Raw genomic sequence first — 15,472 nt, forward strand, 5'->3', positions numbered from 1 at the left:
CCTGGAGCGTGCCCTGCGAAGAGTGCTGGATCAGGCCGTAGATGAGTGTGAAGAGGAAGAGGAAGAGTTGTGGTCACCATCACCACCAGAAACAGCCTTATCAGCATCGCTTGCTGGATCTGCGGCAACGTTGGAAGAGGATTGTGAGGAAGAGGAGTCAGAGGAGGAATGTGGCTTTGAGGAGGAGGAGGAAGACCAACCACAACAGGCATCTCAGGGTGATCGTTGTCACCTATCTTGTACCCGTGGTGTGTACGTGGCTGGGGGGAAGAACATACCTTCAGTGAGATCTCTGAGGACGAGGAACGGGACATGAGTAGCTCGGCATCCAACCTTGTGCAAATGGGGTCTTTCATGCTGTCGTGCCTTTTGAGGGACCCTCGTATAAAAAGGCTGAAGGAGAACGACCTGTACTGGGTGTCCACGCTACTAGACCCCTGGTATAAGCAGAAAGTGCCTGAAATGTTACCGAATTACCGCAAGTCAGAAAGGATGCAGCAGTTCCGAAATAAATTAAAAAGTATGCTTTACACAGCGTATAATGGTGATGCCACAGTACAACGGGAATCTAACAGGGGCAAGGACAGGACGCTTTACAGAAGTGTTGTTGATGGAGGACATGCAGAGCTTTTTAAGTCCTATGCATTGCCACAGCCCTTTGGGGTCAACCCTCAGAGAACGACTCGACCGACAGGTAGCAGACTACCTCGCCTTAACTGCAGATATCAACACTCTGAGGAGCGATGAACCCCTTGACTACTGGGTGTGCAGGCTTGACTTGTGGCCTGAGCTATCCTGATTTGCGATAGAACTTCTGGCCTGCCCCGCTTCAAGTGTCCTGACCGAAAGGACTTTCAGTGCAGCAGGAGGTATTGTCACTGAGAAGAGAAGTTGCCTAGGTCAAAAAAGTCTAGATTACCTCACCTTTATTAAGATGAATGAGGCATGGATCCCGAAGGGACTGACAGTGGGCGATACATTCGACTAAAAAAGGCTTGATGAGGGGGACGTAACAGGGATTAAACTGATAAGAATAGTACTACTTAACACACCACTCCTATCTGGTGGCACATTAGATTGCACGCACAGTGCCCCAAATTTGTAGTAGGAGGACCGACCAAGCATCTTTTTCCATCCTCTGGTTCCTAAAATCGATGCCATCTACACGTCCCCTGATAGGGGACGTAACAGGGATTAAACTGATAAGAATAGTACTACTTAACACACCACTCCTATCTGGTGGCACATTAGATTGCACGCGCAGTGCCCCAAATTTGAAGTAGTAGGACCGACCAAGCACCTTTTTCCGTCTACCGGTTCCTAAAACCGATGCCATATACACGTCCCCTGATAGGGGACGTAACAGGGATTAAGCTGATGGGAATAGTACTACTTAACACACCTTATAATAACGCAGAGAGAGGCAATGCAGAGAGAGGAGTCTGAAGAAGAGGAGTCAGAGGAGGAAGGTGGCTTTGAGGAGGTGGAAGACCAAACACAGCAGGCGTCCCAGGGGGCTTGTTGTCACCTTTCGGGGACCCTTGGTGTTGTACGTGGCTGGGTGGAGGAAGAGACCTTCAATGACATCAGTGAGGACAAGGAACGGGACATGGCTAGCTTGGTATCCAACCTTGTGCAAATGGGGAGTTTGCGGTTGTGCAAATGGACTGTTTGCGGTTGTTTGCGGTGTGTTAAACGGGGAGTTTGGTCTGTCACTGTGAAGCGGGCGTAATCCTTACACTACCTGATCGATACAACATCATACCTGATGTTTTAAAGCACGTTATTCCAAACAATTTAGGAATGTTAGGTGATTTATGCCCTTTATGGATTAAAACCAGACTCTGCATCAACTATGTAATTTTCCATGGGAGTTTTGCCATGGATCCCCCTCCGGCATGCCACAGTCCAGGTGTTAGTCCCCTTGAAACAACTTTTCCATCACTATTGTGGCCAGAAAGAGTCCCTGTGGGTTTTAAAATTCGCCTGCCTATTGAAGTCTATGGCGGTTCGCCCGGTTCACCCGTTCCCAAACATTTGCGGAAATTCGCGTTCGCAGTTCGTGAACGGAAAATTTTATGTTCGCGACATCACTAGCTTCCATATATTATAGCACCATTTCACCCTGTGGTGCTCATTACCCTGGTTAATTGCAAGTAATTGAAAGTGTCATACTGTCAATCCTAGAGGGTTTTAGGGCATCGCTATAAAATGATACATATAGACACCCTAGTCTTAAAAGAGGGATGATTGTCTCTAACGCAGATTACCCTAGATACTACTGTTATATTGAAAACTAGATTGTAGGCTGTAGACTAACTGAGCTTTGCGGTACTTGCTCACACACTCAGTGGTATTCTCAGCAGGGCAACATGTGCTCAGGTAAGCCATAACGTATTTAAACAATGCATATATGATCTGTTGACATATTCACTAAGCTGAAATAGCCTACCTACCTTATAATTTTCTCTGTTCTCTGGACAGTTAGTCCTTCATTATCTAAGAGCTAGGCACACCAGAATAGCCTGCAATTCTAGCAGTTTACTTCTACTAACTTGTACTCTGATAGTTGCCTAGCTTGATATCTCTAACCTAGTTTCAGACTCTGCAGAACAAGCAAAAATCCCACATAACGTAAAATTCTTGAATGCATGCCGTACTAAGCAAAGTGTTTTATTAATCTCAGGGGTAGAACGTCTACCATATATGCTACTTAAGGCTTAATTGCTCTTAATAACAGTAACTAAGCTGTATCTACCTGTTTAAAACTGCATAATAATACATCGTTCAAAAATAGAGGCTGTTTGCGGGAGTTCCAGCAGTGATATTGCTATCTTTGTTCTACATACCATGTGATTTATGTGCACTGACTCCTTGCTTTATTTTCTCTATTGTTTTATCATATGCTTCAATAAAAACAATGATTGAAAATAAAGAATTTATGAAAAAAAAAAAAAGATTGACAAAAAAAAAATTAATTTTAAAAGTTTATCCAAAAATAGTAAATCTTTTTGAAACCTTATCCAACAATATTAAACTGGGGCCTTGGTGAGGAGAGAATAAAATGTGTCCAAATTGAGATATTTCCATGATTTTTACTTTTATTCCAGTGAAATGCCAGGTATTTATCACCATCACAATGTTCAACAGATCCTATTTTTGGCAGATAACTCAGACTGGACTCTGATTGAGACCACACTCAAAGTCAGTCACAATATATTAATGTTCTATGCTTTTGTTTTCCTCTTCTCTTTTTCCAGGTAGCGATAGATTGTGCTTTTTATGTTGTTTTTTTTTTTTTCATCTTATTTTAATAAAATTGCTACTATAATTCTCACCGTTTGGAAGTTGGCATTTTTAAAATGATTGCTCAATTAGATTTTTTTTCAAACAATTATCCCAATTTACTGACCAACAAAGAGAAATTGGTTAAACAAGACATACAGATTATCTAACTGAAGTATCGGAAACTGAACGGAAACTGACAATAACCAGTGATCAATTTATGGAGAAGGTGTCAGTTTCTATAAAACTAGGTAGGAATGTGAGTATTCAGAGAAGTTACATTAGCTGGATATAATTAGTTAATGCCGATCGCATGTTATGAAATATATCCTGTGCCATTGTGACGATACGGCCTTAATATCATCCGTGGGTACTTGCACTAACTTGTACAGCTGATCACTATACTAGGTGCTATGACCTGGGCTTGGAGTCCTTTTATCCATCAGCATTCACATTAACGCAGATCTTGGATAGTTACAGCAAGGAAAGAGACAACCAGCTTTTTTTATTGGTACAAACAGCAACAACCTTTATATTCAAACAGCAACTACCAGGCAGATATCTCAGCATGGGGGAAGGCTCTGCATCTTGTGCCATGTGAAACATTAAAGTCTCTTTTTATCACATTCATGATAATATATATCATTATAATACATATAGCCTGCTAACCGGAAACCAATTAACGTGCAAAACAAACAAAGAGAGGGTTTGCTTATTTTGCTGGTTTTCTAGTGCCACACTAAGATTTTGGGATATCTCCAGGTAGTGTGAGATCACAGGAATAAACCAGAATATTAGAACAGGGTCTGAGATCAAGACAGTCTTGTCAAACCCAAGATAATTTGGAGTATTGCAACAGATTTAATAGATAACATTGTGACCTTTGTTTATATTACATAACGTGTTTGTTAGTTTACATTCTGCTAGTTAACTGTATTGCATCACATGGAAAAGCACAACATTTCATAATCTTAATTTACTTTGTTTCTTATTTTATAATTTAATATAATTTAAGATTTTGTCATTTTAATTCTATTTTTGTTATGTTACTAGGACGGGATAGATGCTTTTTCAGCCTTTGTGCTGACTCCGACATTTTTTTAAATTGTGTTAGTTTACTTACTTAACCTAGCACAGCAATTCTTGCAGTACCTTTTGTCAATACAGATTTGATGTTTATGAAATCAAACAGATAAAACTATTTAGCTGAAAGTAGCTGATTAAATTAGGAGTTAATAAAAAAGTGTTTTAAGATATTGCCAATGAAATTACCAGTGCACCAGTGCCATCTTGTGGTTTACTGAGAAACTGCTAAAATAGCCAACATTTATTCTAGGGAAAATGGTTGTCATACGGTAGGTGTACGCATATGTATTGGATGTGCATTGGAAAACTTTATTACAGAGTTCCCTTGCCCACCTTACTCCCATTAAAGTCCCCAAATATACGTATGCGACAATTTAAAAGGCTTTTCAGTTTATCAAAGGCTATAGACTAGCTCTAAGTAAAACGGCATACAGCGGGATAATCCCCACTGGCGGATATGCAGCTTTATAGATCAGTATCTCAGCTTGCAGATAAATAAACCGGAAAAATTATGAAAGCAAACAATAGTGCTCACTGTGGTAAAATATAATGACAGATAAGAATAATACACTTGAAGAAGCCCCTATACTGGCCAAACCCGTTGTGTTGTTTTATTATTCTGTTTTTTTTTTAGCAATAAAGTATATTGGGCATCCACTCATCTGTGTGTTTGACTATTTAATTAACTTTGTATGCATTTACTATTTTTATCAATTGTATTCTGTTCCTGACGCACCTATTCCTTGGAGTATCCATCCTACATCTGTATCCTGGTGAGGATAACTCTCTGGAGAATTTACCCAACAATATATTCCTGGTGGGGATTATACCACCCAGGCGCTAATAATTGAGCAGTATCCCTGCTCAACTAAATGTGAGGAAATTACCATTATTCTTATCTGTCATTTTATTTTACCACAGTGAGCACTATTGTTTGTTTTTATATTTTTTCTGGTATATTTATCTGCAAGCTGAGATGTATGGGATATATTAGAAAGAAACATATCCGCCAGTGGGGATTATACCGCTGTATCCCATTTTACTTAGAGCTGGTCTATAGCTCCATCAAATGTTAGTGCTAGTTTTCATATCTGTGTTGTGAGTCCACACCTAGCACTAAACATATTGCACTATTATCGGCCATCTCTTCGTTTTATTTTCATATATTGGATTACAAGCCGAAGTCTGGAGAGCCGTTAATTAAGAAGCACCAAAGCATTCTGTGAATATATTGGACTGTATTATTGGTGCAACCTATTTTTGCTTGTATCGTTATATATATTCTCTATCAGCGGGTCATCATTTCCAAATAGCAGCTGCATAATTAGAGATTAATATCAAGGTATATAGCAAATGTTAACAAGTTAAATTCATTGGTGAAATCTGTCACCAGTGATTTTAACAGAGTGGGGCTAGAAGCACATGTCATTTTCCTCAAAGTTGACTGAGGTCAAAAACACGATTCCAATATGTGAATGGCTCATTTACAAACAGCAAGGTGGTAGTGATCTGTCCATTGTGACGGTACCAGAATCTTGGCAGCTGTGAGCATGTTTAATGTGAGATATTTTCTGCAATGAAATCTACATAGTGACAATAGTATTTTGTGACATACGTTGATTATTATTATTTTATTGTTTATATAGCGCAAGGAAATTCCATAGCGCTGTACAATGGGTGGACTAACAGACACGTAATTGTAACCAGATGAGTTGGACGCACAGGAACAGAGGGATTGAGGGCCCTGCTCAATGAGCTTACATGCTAGAGGGAGTGGGGTATAGTGACACAAGGGGTAAAAGTAAGGGTAACAAAGTAGGTTGCTGGAAACATATTCACTGAGGATATAGTAGGTTATTTTTTACAGTTGCAGAAGAGGAGTCAGGGTGTGGGGATGAAAACCTGCTTATCACACCAGAAAGGGTTCTCAGGAAAATTTGTTTTTCAGCATTAAACCATTTGTAATGTTTTTTTAAGTTAAACAATAGTTCCCAGCTTCCCCTCTGTGGTGCTTGGGCTAACAAGAAATTCTTACGTAGACATGTGCAATTCGTTTCGGTCCGAATATGAATTCGGACGCATTTTGGGCAATTCGGACATTCAGGTACTTCCGAATGTCCGAATTGCCGAAGTGCCAAATTGCCAAGGTCCCAAAGTTTCGAAATTACCGAATTTCCGAAGTGTCGAAGTTCTGAAGTTGCCGAAGTTCCGAAGTGGCAAAGTGCCGAAGTTCCGAAGCACAGTATTGCCTAAGTACTAATATACTTACCCAGTCAAAGAAGAAGAATGTTACATTGTATACAATTTTAAATAAAAAGTATTCAAACATAGCCAGGATTTAGCTGTAAGCATTTGCAACACTTACAACAATTAAGTAACATTCATTCATATAAAATGTAAGTTACTTGGCCAGTCAATGTAATGACAGGAATGAATAAGTAGATAACTCCCTAATTCCCACGGTATTAGGGAGCTATCTATTAAAAGGCTGAAAGACCTAAATTGGTCTTTCAGCTAAATTTACTAATACTAAGTAAAGATTACTTAGTATTAGTAAATTATGCCCCTACTCGCTGTACCGCGAGTAGGGGCATGTCTATTAAACAGTGAGCATCCTGTGGCTGCTCACTGTAAAAAAAAAGGTCCCCCCTCCCGAGCCCCCACCCACGAGCGCGGGTGGGGGCCCTAATGTAAAATAATGGGGGGGACCTATTGTCCTCCCCCTGGCCCCCACCCCTGAGCGGTGAGTGGGGGCCATAAATTATAATAAGGGTGGGACCTAATGTCCTCCCCCTGTCATATATTCTCTGAATATATTGGACTGTATTATTGGCGCAACCTATTTTTGCTTGTATCGATATATATATTCTCTATGGTCATCATTTCCAAATAGCAGCTGCATAATTAGAGATTAATATCAAGGTATATAGCAGATGTTAACAAGTTAAATTCATTGGTGAAATCTGTCACCAGTGATTTTAACAGAGTGGGGCTAGAAGCACATGTAATTTTCCTCAAAGTTGACTGAGGTCAAAAACACGATTCCAATATGTGAATGGCTCATTTACAAACAGCAAGGTGGTAGTGATCTGTCCATTGTGACGGTACCAGAATCTTGCCAGCTGTGAGCATGTTTAATGTGAGATATTTTCTGCAATGAAATCTACATAGTGACAATAGTATTTTGTGACATACGTTGATTATTATTATTTTATTATTTATATAGCGCAAGGAAATTCCATAGCGCTGTACAATGGGTGGACTAACAGACACGTAATTGTAACCAGATGAGTTGGACGCACAGGAACAGAGGGATTGAGGGCCCTGCTCAATGAGCTTACATGCTAGAGGGAGTGGGGTATAGTGACACAAAGGGTAAAAGTAAGGGTAACAAAGTAGGTTGCTGGAAACGTATTCACTGAGGGTATAGTAGGTTATTTTTGACAGTTGCAGAAGAGGAGTCAGGGTGTGGGGATGAAAACCTGCTTATCACACCAGAAAGGATGGATCTTGATTTAAGTTTGGTAAATATGTGAAGATTGGAGCCTTGTTCAGAAGGGTTCTCAGGAAAATTTGTTTTTCAGCATTAAACCATTTGTAATGTTTTTTTAAGTTAAACAATAGTTCCCAGCTTCCCCTCTGTGGTGCTTGGGCTAACAAGAAATTCTTACGTAGACATGTGCAATTCGTTTCGGTCCGAATATGAATTCGGTTGAATTTTGGGCAATTCGGACATTCAGGTACTTCCGAATGTCCGAATTGCCGAAGTGCCGAATTGCCAAGGTCCCAAAGTTTCGAAATTACCGAATTTCTGAAGTGTCGAAGTTCTGAAGTTGCCAAAGTTCAGAAGTTGCCGAAGTTCCGAAGTGGCGAAGTTCCGAAGCACAGTATTGCCTAAGTACTAATATACTTACCCAGTCAAAGAAGAAGAATGTTACATTGTATACAATTTTAAATAAAAAGTATTCAAACATAGCCAGGATTTAGCTGTAAGCATTTGCAACACTTACAACAATTAAGTAACATTCATTCATATAAAATGTAAGTTACTTGGCCAGTCAATGTAATGACAGGAAGGAATAAGTAGATAACTCCCTAATTCCCACGGTATTAGGGAGCTATCTATTAAAAGGCTGAAAGACCTAAATTGGTCTTTCAGCTAAATTTACTAATACTAAGTAAAGATTACTTAGTATTAGTAAATTATGCCCCTACTCGCTGTACCGCGAGTAGGGGCATGTAATGGGCAACTGTAATTGGTTGACAGTGTCAGCTGACTGTTTTTAGCCTATCACAGTGCCTATTGCTGGTATGAATTTTTATTCCTAGAAGGAAGTGTGTAATCTCTGCCTTCACCACACCCCCAGCAAGGGCCAGGCTCTGGGTGGTCTGGAACTGCTAAACTGCAAGAAAACGGTTTATCACAGAATGAAGGGAAAGCACCATGGGACGCCAGACATTGTAACTAATTAAGTGAGGTGAATGGCTATAGTGCCTTTAGAGTCCCTTTAACCAGGAGCTTGAACCTTGACCAATTCACAAACGTGCATGTATACACCTGCATAATATTTATATTGTTCAAAAATAATGTTGTTCTTGGACAGTTATTTGTATCTTTAACTACTAACCGTTTTCTTTATTACCAATAGATAACAATAGACCATAAAGAAGTGATCAGCACAACACCCCAGCGCTGTGATCAATGCAATATATGAATTATGAATGAAGAAACAAGTGAATTGCAGTGACCCCCTTGCAGCCTCCAATATAGCCATACCATGCACACTCTGCATCGCGGAGCTCAAAAAGGTTTTCATCTTTATATCATCGCTAGTGATCAGCATGTTTACACAATAAATAATGAGAAAACTGCAGGAAAAAAATGTGATTTGAGAAAAACTCTTCATCTGGTTGCAGTGGCCCTTTCGTGTAAGTGTATATACTTTTATTTTGTGCATACATACAATGAAATAAAGATTAAAGTATTTTTTATATTTCAGAAGTGTTTTGTTTTTTTCCTATATAAGAGATGAGAGTGGTAGTCCAGTGTTTGGTGGTAATTACTGATAAGTGTGTTATCTATCTTCTGATGGGTGGGATAGAGAATATTAAGAAAAAAATGGGTGCACTTACATATGGCGCCCCCTAATTTTTCTACTCGTGCCCAGCAGGTGGCGTTAGTAAACAGTTTTCTGTTGTTTATAATCTTCATCACAGTCAAAGGGATGTGTGTGTTTATAGAAAACTGTGGGCACCATAACAACTACAAGTGTACACGGCGCCTACAGTATACCTTTAACACGATGGGTGTCTGGTTCCACATTACTAATAAATAGTTTACATACCGTTTAGCAGAGATGCTCAGCCCCCAGCAGTCTTCAGCCACACATCCAATGTTGATGTGATGGAGATCTGCAGATTTTGCAAGCTGGTTTTAGATGTACCCGCAGTAAAAAAAAAAAAATGTATGATTACATGTATGCATGTTTTCATTGTGGGGTGAGGGGGGAAGAATCTACTAAACAGATTTTTTGTTTATTTATTTTGGCTGTGAACTTTTTTTTTTTTTTTTTTTTTTTTTTTAAGTGGGTGAAAGATTTTCTTGTGAGGTTTATGGCACACTTTCATGTTTCTATCTAGACCAGCAAGACCATTTTTTCTGGATTTCTTTCAAGTGTGGGCTCCTTACCGTATTTTTTTTTTTTTATTTGAAAAGTATTAACATTAGTGGGGTTGGTCTCCCATTTTGAATGATGCAACATGTCCAATACAACTAAAAAAACTTCAAGGATCCACACAGGTTACCGAATGATATGTACAGTGCTACGGAATCTGATGGCGCTATATAAATAATAAAATAATAATAATAATAATAATAATATGGACTCACAGTCTCATGCACCCTCATGACAGCAAAAATCATTTACATTGTATAAATATATATATATACAGTTTTAATGCTAATGGTCAAAGCTACAATTTCAATGTACTTTTATGGACTGTAAATAGTTTTGAATAAAGAGATTACACATTGTATTGTGATTGTTTAATGTTAATAACCAAAGTCTTTTCAAACTCACCGAATGCATCAACTCTGAACTGCCTCAAAGTTTTTTATGAATCAAAAACAAAAACAGAGGTCAATAAATAAGCCTCAAGTGATCATCTTCGTATTGACATTTAGGTTAATTTCTAATTGAGCAAATTAGATAAAATACTAGGAAATGCTTAGAAAAGCAAATTAAAGCTTAAGGCAATGACTGTATTTGTTGTGATTTAGCTATATTTTATTTATTTTTTAAGCCATGGGCAATGTATAATTTTGGGGGAATAATTGATAAAATAATGTATGGATTTATATTATTTCTTTTTTGGCTTAGAATCTTTATTGTCTCAAAACATTGTAGCAGGGCCTTCGGTTCCAAAGGTACTATGTTGCATAAGAGTTTGTTTTATAACCTCTTTATCTGGGGAGTAATTTCTTGGAAACTGTGCTTAATACGAAATCAAAATAACATAAATACACAGAGGGAACAATGGCCAATTGTAGTGTTAATAGGGAACAGATGTACATTGCTGCATGTGAAGTTTACAATATTCATGCTGTCGCAGTTCATAGAAATCCTGTAGATTCCCTCTGAGAGGCTCTCTCTCATCTTCCAGTAAATTGTCGTTTGTCTTGGGGAAATAGACTGTGGACGGTTTCCTTTGATACTGTCTGTCGACGGACTTCAGATGGATGAGCATGTGGAGGGCATAGGCCAAAACAAGCAGTAAGATAAGGGACATCACAAGACCCATCAAAATGGCGGGAGAAAAATAGGTCCTACAATCTTTGGCGAATGCAAACTGTCCATCTTCAATGGTAAATCCTTGTATCTGTAACAGAATGACAGTGTTACATGTTCAACTCTAGAGAACTAATCTCAAGAGAGAATCGTGACCTTTTGTCGTAAATGGTTTTTTTTTCCTATACTCATTACATTATTTGTAAACAGTTAAATATTGCGGGATGTGGAATAAGCAGGGGATGAAAATGAAATAGGAACATCACTGAAATTCAGATGAAAAGTTGGGCTCGATTTAATATTTTTGGACAAACTTTCCAAATGATTTAACAGTATTGGATAAACTTTTTTTTAAAAATGTTTTAAATAATAAAATATAAAAAATATTATATATAAACATATATCAAAAATATTAAAATACTAAAATATTTTTCAAACTATTAAATCATGTTAAAGGTTTATTCAAAAGTATTTACTTGAGGCCATAATGCATTAACATTGCGTTTATTTACAGTAGTGCTCAAAAGTCTGCATACCTTGGCAGAAATTGACATGTTGTCATTCATTTTGAAAATATGACTGATCATACAAAAAAAAAAGTATTTTATTGAAGGATAGAAAGATTTCAGCCACAACTGCCAGAAGAATCGTTTGGAACACAAAGAAAATCCCACAGGTAACCTCAGGAGAAACACAGGCTGCTCTGGAAAAAGACGGTGTGGTTGTTCCAAGGAGCACAATAAGACGATACTTGAAAATGAGCTACATGGTCAAGAAGTCTCTACTGCACCAATGCCACAAAAAGCCCGGTTACAATATGCTGATAACACCTTGATACACCTCACAGCTTCTGGCACACTGTAATTTGGAGCGATGAGACCAAAAAAGAGCTTTATGGTTACAACCATAAGTGCTATGTAGTGATGTACCGAACTGTCCGCCGGCGAACAGTTCCCGGCGAACTTAGCGTGTTCGCGTTCGCCGCGGCGGGTGGACACATGCGCAGTTCGATCCGCCCCCTATTCGTCATCATTGGGCAAACTTTGACCCTGTGCCTCTCGGTCAGCAGACACATTCCAGCCAATCAGCAGCACTCCCTCCCTTCCACACCCTCCAACCTCCCTCCAAGCATCCATTTTCGATTCATTCTGAAGCTGCATGCTTAGTGAGAGGAGGGAAAGTTTAGCTGCTGCTGATTAGATAGGGAAATTGATAGCTAGGCTAGGGTATTCAGTGTCCACTACAATCCTGAAGGACTCATCTGATCTCTGCTGTAAGGACAGCACCCCAAAAAGAGGTTCACATTGGATACTGTGCCTACTTGCCCAGTGCCACCACTCATATCTGTTTTAACAATAGCTTAAGCTTTAGATTTTAAATAAATCATTTTTTTTCACTGTAATAGAAGAGCAGTTACCTGCCTGCCAGCTTCTGTGTCATATATAAACTACAACAGCGTGAAAACTATAAAAACTCAAGTGGCCATGCTGATCAAATTAAATAGTATGCTTTACACAGCGTATAAGGGTGATGTCACAGCACAACAGGAATGTAACAGGGGAAGAGGTGAAAGTCATCCTCTCCCACGACCCCGCCATATCTGCCAAGTGACCCTATGTAGGGGTAACAGTCTCTATTCTGCTCTGTGTCAGTGTGTATCATGGTCTCTGAGGACGGGGAACAGTCTCTATTCTGCTCTGTGTCAGTGTGTATCAGGGGCTTTGAGGACAGGTGTCAATGTTAGGTGATTTCTGCCCTTTATGGATTAAAAGCAGACTCTGCATCAACTGTGTAATTTTCCATGGGAGTTTTGCCATGGATCCCCCTCCGGCATGCCACAGTCCAGGTGTTAGTCCCCTTGAAACAACTTTTCCATCACTTTTGTGGCCAGAAAGAGTCCCTGTTGGTTTTAAAATTCGCCTGCCCATTGAAGTCAATGGCGGTTCGCCGGTTCGCGAACATTTGCGGAAGTTCGCGTTTGCCGTTCGCGAACCGAAAATTTCGGGTTCGCGACAACACTAGTGCTATGTTATGAGAGGGGTCAATAAGGCCTATAGTGAAAAGAATACTATCCCCACTGTGAAGCATCGTGGTGGCTCACTGATGGGTTTTTTTTGGGGGGGGGGGTGAGCTCTAAGACACAGGGAATCTTGTGAAAATTAATAGCAAGATGAATGCAGCATGTTATCAGAAAATTATGGCAGACAATTTGCATTCTTCTGCACAATGGTTGCACGTGAGATGCTCTTGGACTTTCCAGCATGACAATGACCTTAAGCACAAGGTCAAGTTGACTCTCCAGTTTTAATAGCAGAAAAAAGGTGAAGGTTCTGGAGTGGCCATTACAGTATCCTGACCTTAATATCATCAAACATGGGGTTCATGCAAGATGACCAAAGACTTTGTATGACCTGGAGGCATTTTGCCAAGACTTATCGGCAACTATAACCCCTGCAAGAATTAGAGGCCTCACGGACAACTATTACAAAAGACTGCACATTGTCATTGATGCGAAAGGGAGCAAAACACAGTATTGAGAACTAAGGGTATGCAGACTTTTGAACAGGGGTCATTTCATTTTTTTTCTTTGTTGCCATGTTTTGTTTTATGATTGTGCCATTCTGTTACAACCTACAGTTGAATATGAACAACAAGAAATAAAAGCAATGTGTTTGGCCTGCTCACTCATGTTTTCTTTAGAAAATAGTACATATATTACTAATTCTCCAAGGGTATGAAAACTTTTGAGCACAACTGTATGTATAAATGCAGCAATGTGGTTTCACCATGGAGTCATTGCTAAATTTGATAAAAAATAACTGGATTTACATCTTAAAAGGCCATCCTAAGGTGCAGATCTCCCGATCTTTCTATTTATACTTCTCTGTTAATCTGTCTACATGGCACATAAAAAGAGCGAGCCTTGCTTTTATAAGACCAAAAACATTTTTTAATTCACTCATTCTAATATCATTCATGCTAAAATATATATATATATAATTAGATTAACTGTACTGCAATATATATATACATAATATTTATATGCATATATATATATTTTGCAGTACAGTGATCGGTTAATATTTGCGCACTTTTAATGAGGTTAATTCTGGTCTGAATTCAGTTAACTGAATGTAATGTTATTTTACCCTTCAAATTCTGTCTACATTTGGTTATGTATGGTAAGAGTTTTGGGTCATTATTTGCAGTTTTGGGCATTTGGTTATGTATGATAAGAGTTTGGGTATGATAAGAGATTTTGTGTAAGTCGATATGGAGCTTTGGATTTATGGAATTTGGGTGACGTGCCGATCCTTTAAAATTCAGACGAATTTCAGTTTTTTGAAACCGAATGCACATGTCTAGCTTCTTGGCATTGCAGGAAGCCTGGTTACAATGTCCTGTGCTGGAGCGTACTGGATAGCAATGACACCTTCAAATGTAAGATTGTTCTCCACTATAACACGCATTTCATTGACTCTAATCAATAAACTATAATCAATTTAAAGGAATCTACTTTAGATCTATAGGGATACATTGAAATCAAGTGTTGGCATCCAATCAATAATGTTTGCTTACTGTTGGAGAATATTTAGTGGGTGTTTTCAATGCGATCACAATCTTAAAATGTCTCAGGCTGTGTTATCGATTGCTATGTCATTTTGCTGATTTAATTAATTATCACGGAATTCTTAGTATATGTTTGGTAGTGTTGCTTGGTGGGAGATGTTTTTGGTGTTAGTTCCACGACCACTATTGGCATCAAAACAACTTTATCTTAGTGAAGCAGTTTCGGTGTATATATCATGCCCCTGCAGTCTCACTGCTCAATTCTCTGCTATTTAGGAGTTAAATTACTTTTTTTTTTTTTGGGGGGGGGGGGGGGGGGAGAGAGCTTGATCTGCAAACTGAGCAGATGCATACTACCTGGGCTCCTGCTCTACTTGTCAATTTATCTAAAATGCTCACCAATATTGAGCTAGTATACACACCAGGGTGCACTACCCAAGTTAAGGGCACCTTGGTGAACCTCCTGTAAGATTACCCGAGTGTTTTTTGTAATAAGGAGCCCGAGGTGGTTCATCGTGGCCCACACTCTAGTCATAAACTCACAGTCTTCCGAATGAAGGGAGCTCAAAAATGGCATCGAAGAAGGCGACATCTCTCACCTGCATGCAAACCTACATGGTCGAGCACGGATGCAGCTGGGCCCACCGCAAGAAAAATACCAATTTCATCTAAGTTCAGCTTCCCAACATGACCGAATTGAGGTTCCTGGCGTGTCTGTATTCCACACCAGTCCTGATATCCCC

General features: G+C 39.2%; 1 protein-coding gene across 1 annotated transcript in view; it reads right to left on the reverse strand.

Annotated features, from left to right (window-relative positions):
• Positions 1-10,684: 10,684 nt before the first annotated feature.
• LOC134612409 (V-type proton ATPase subunit S1-like protein) overlaps positions 10,685-15,472 on the reverse strand; it is a 33,211-nt gene continuing 28,423 nt past the window's right edge. Inside the window, exon 7 of the mRNA XM_063456760.1 lies at positions 10,685-11,250. Coding sequence (XP_063312830.1) covers positions 10,924-11,250 — 327 coding nt within the window. The 3' untranslated portion in view covers positions 10,685-10,923. The remainder of the gene's footprint in view (positions 11,251-15,472) is intronic.

This window comes from Pelobates fuscus, chromosome 5 (genome assembly GCF_036172605.1).
Source record: "Pelobates fuscus isolate aPelFus1 chromosome 5, aPelFus1.pri, whole genome shotgun sequence".
Taxonomy (NCBI): Eukaryota; Metazoa; Chordata; class Amphibia; order Anura; family Pelobatidae; genus Pelobates; species Pelobates fuscus.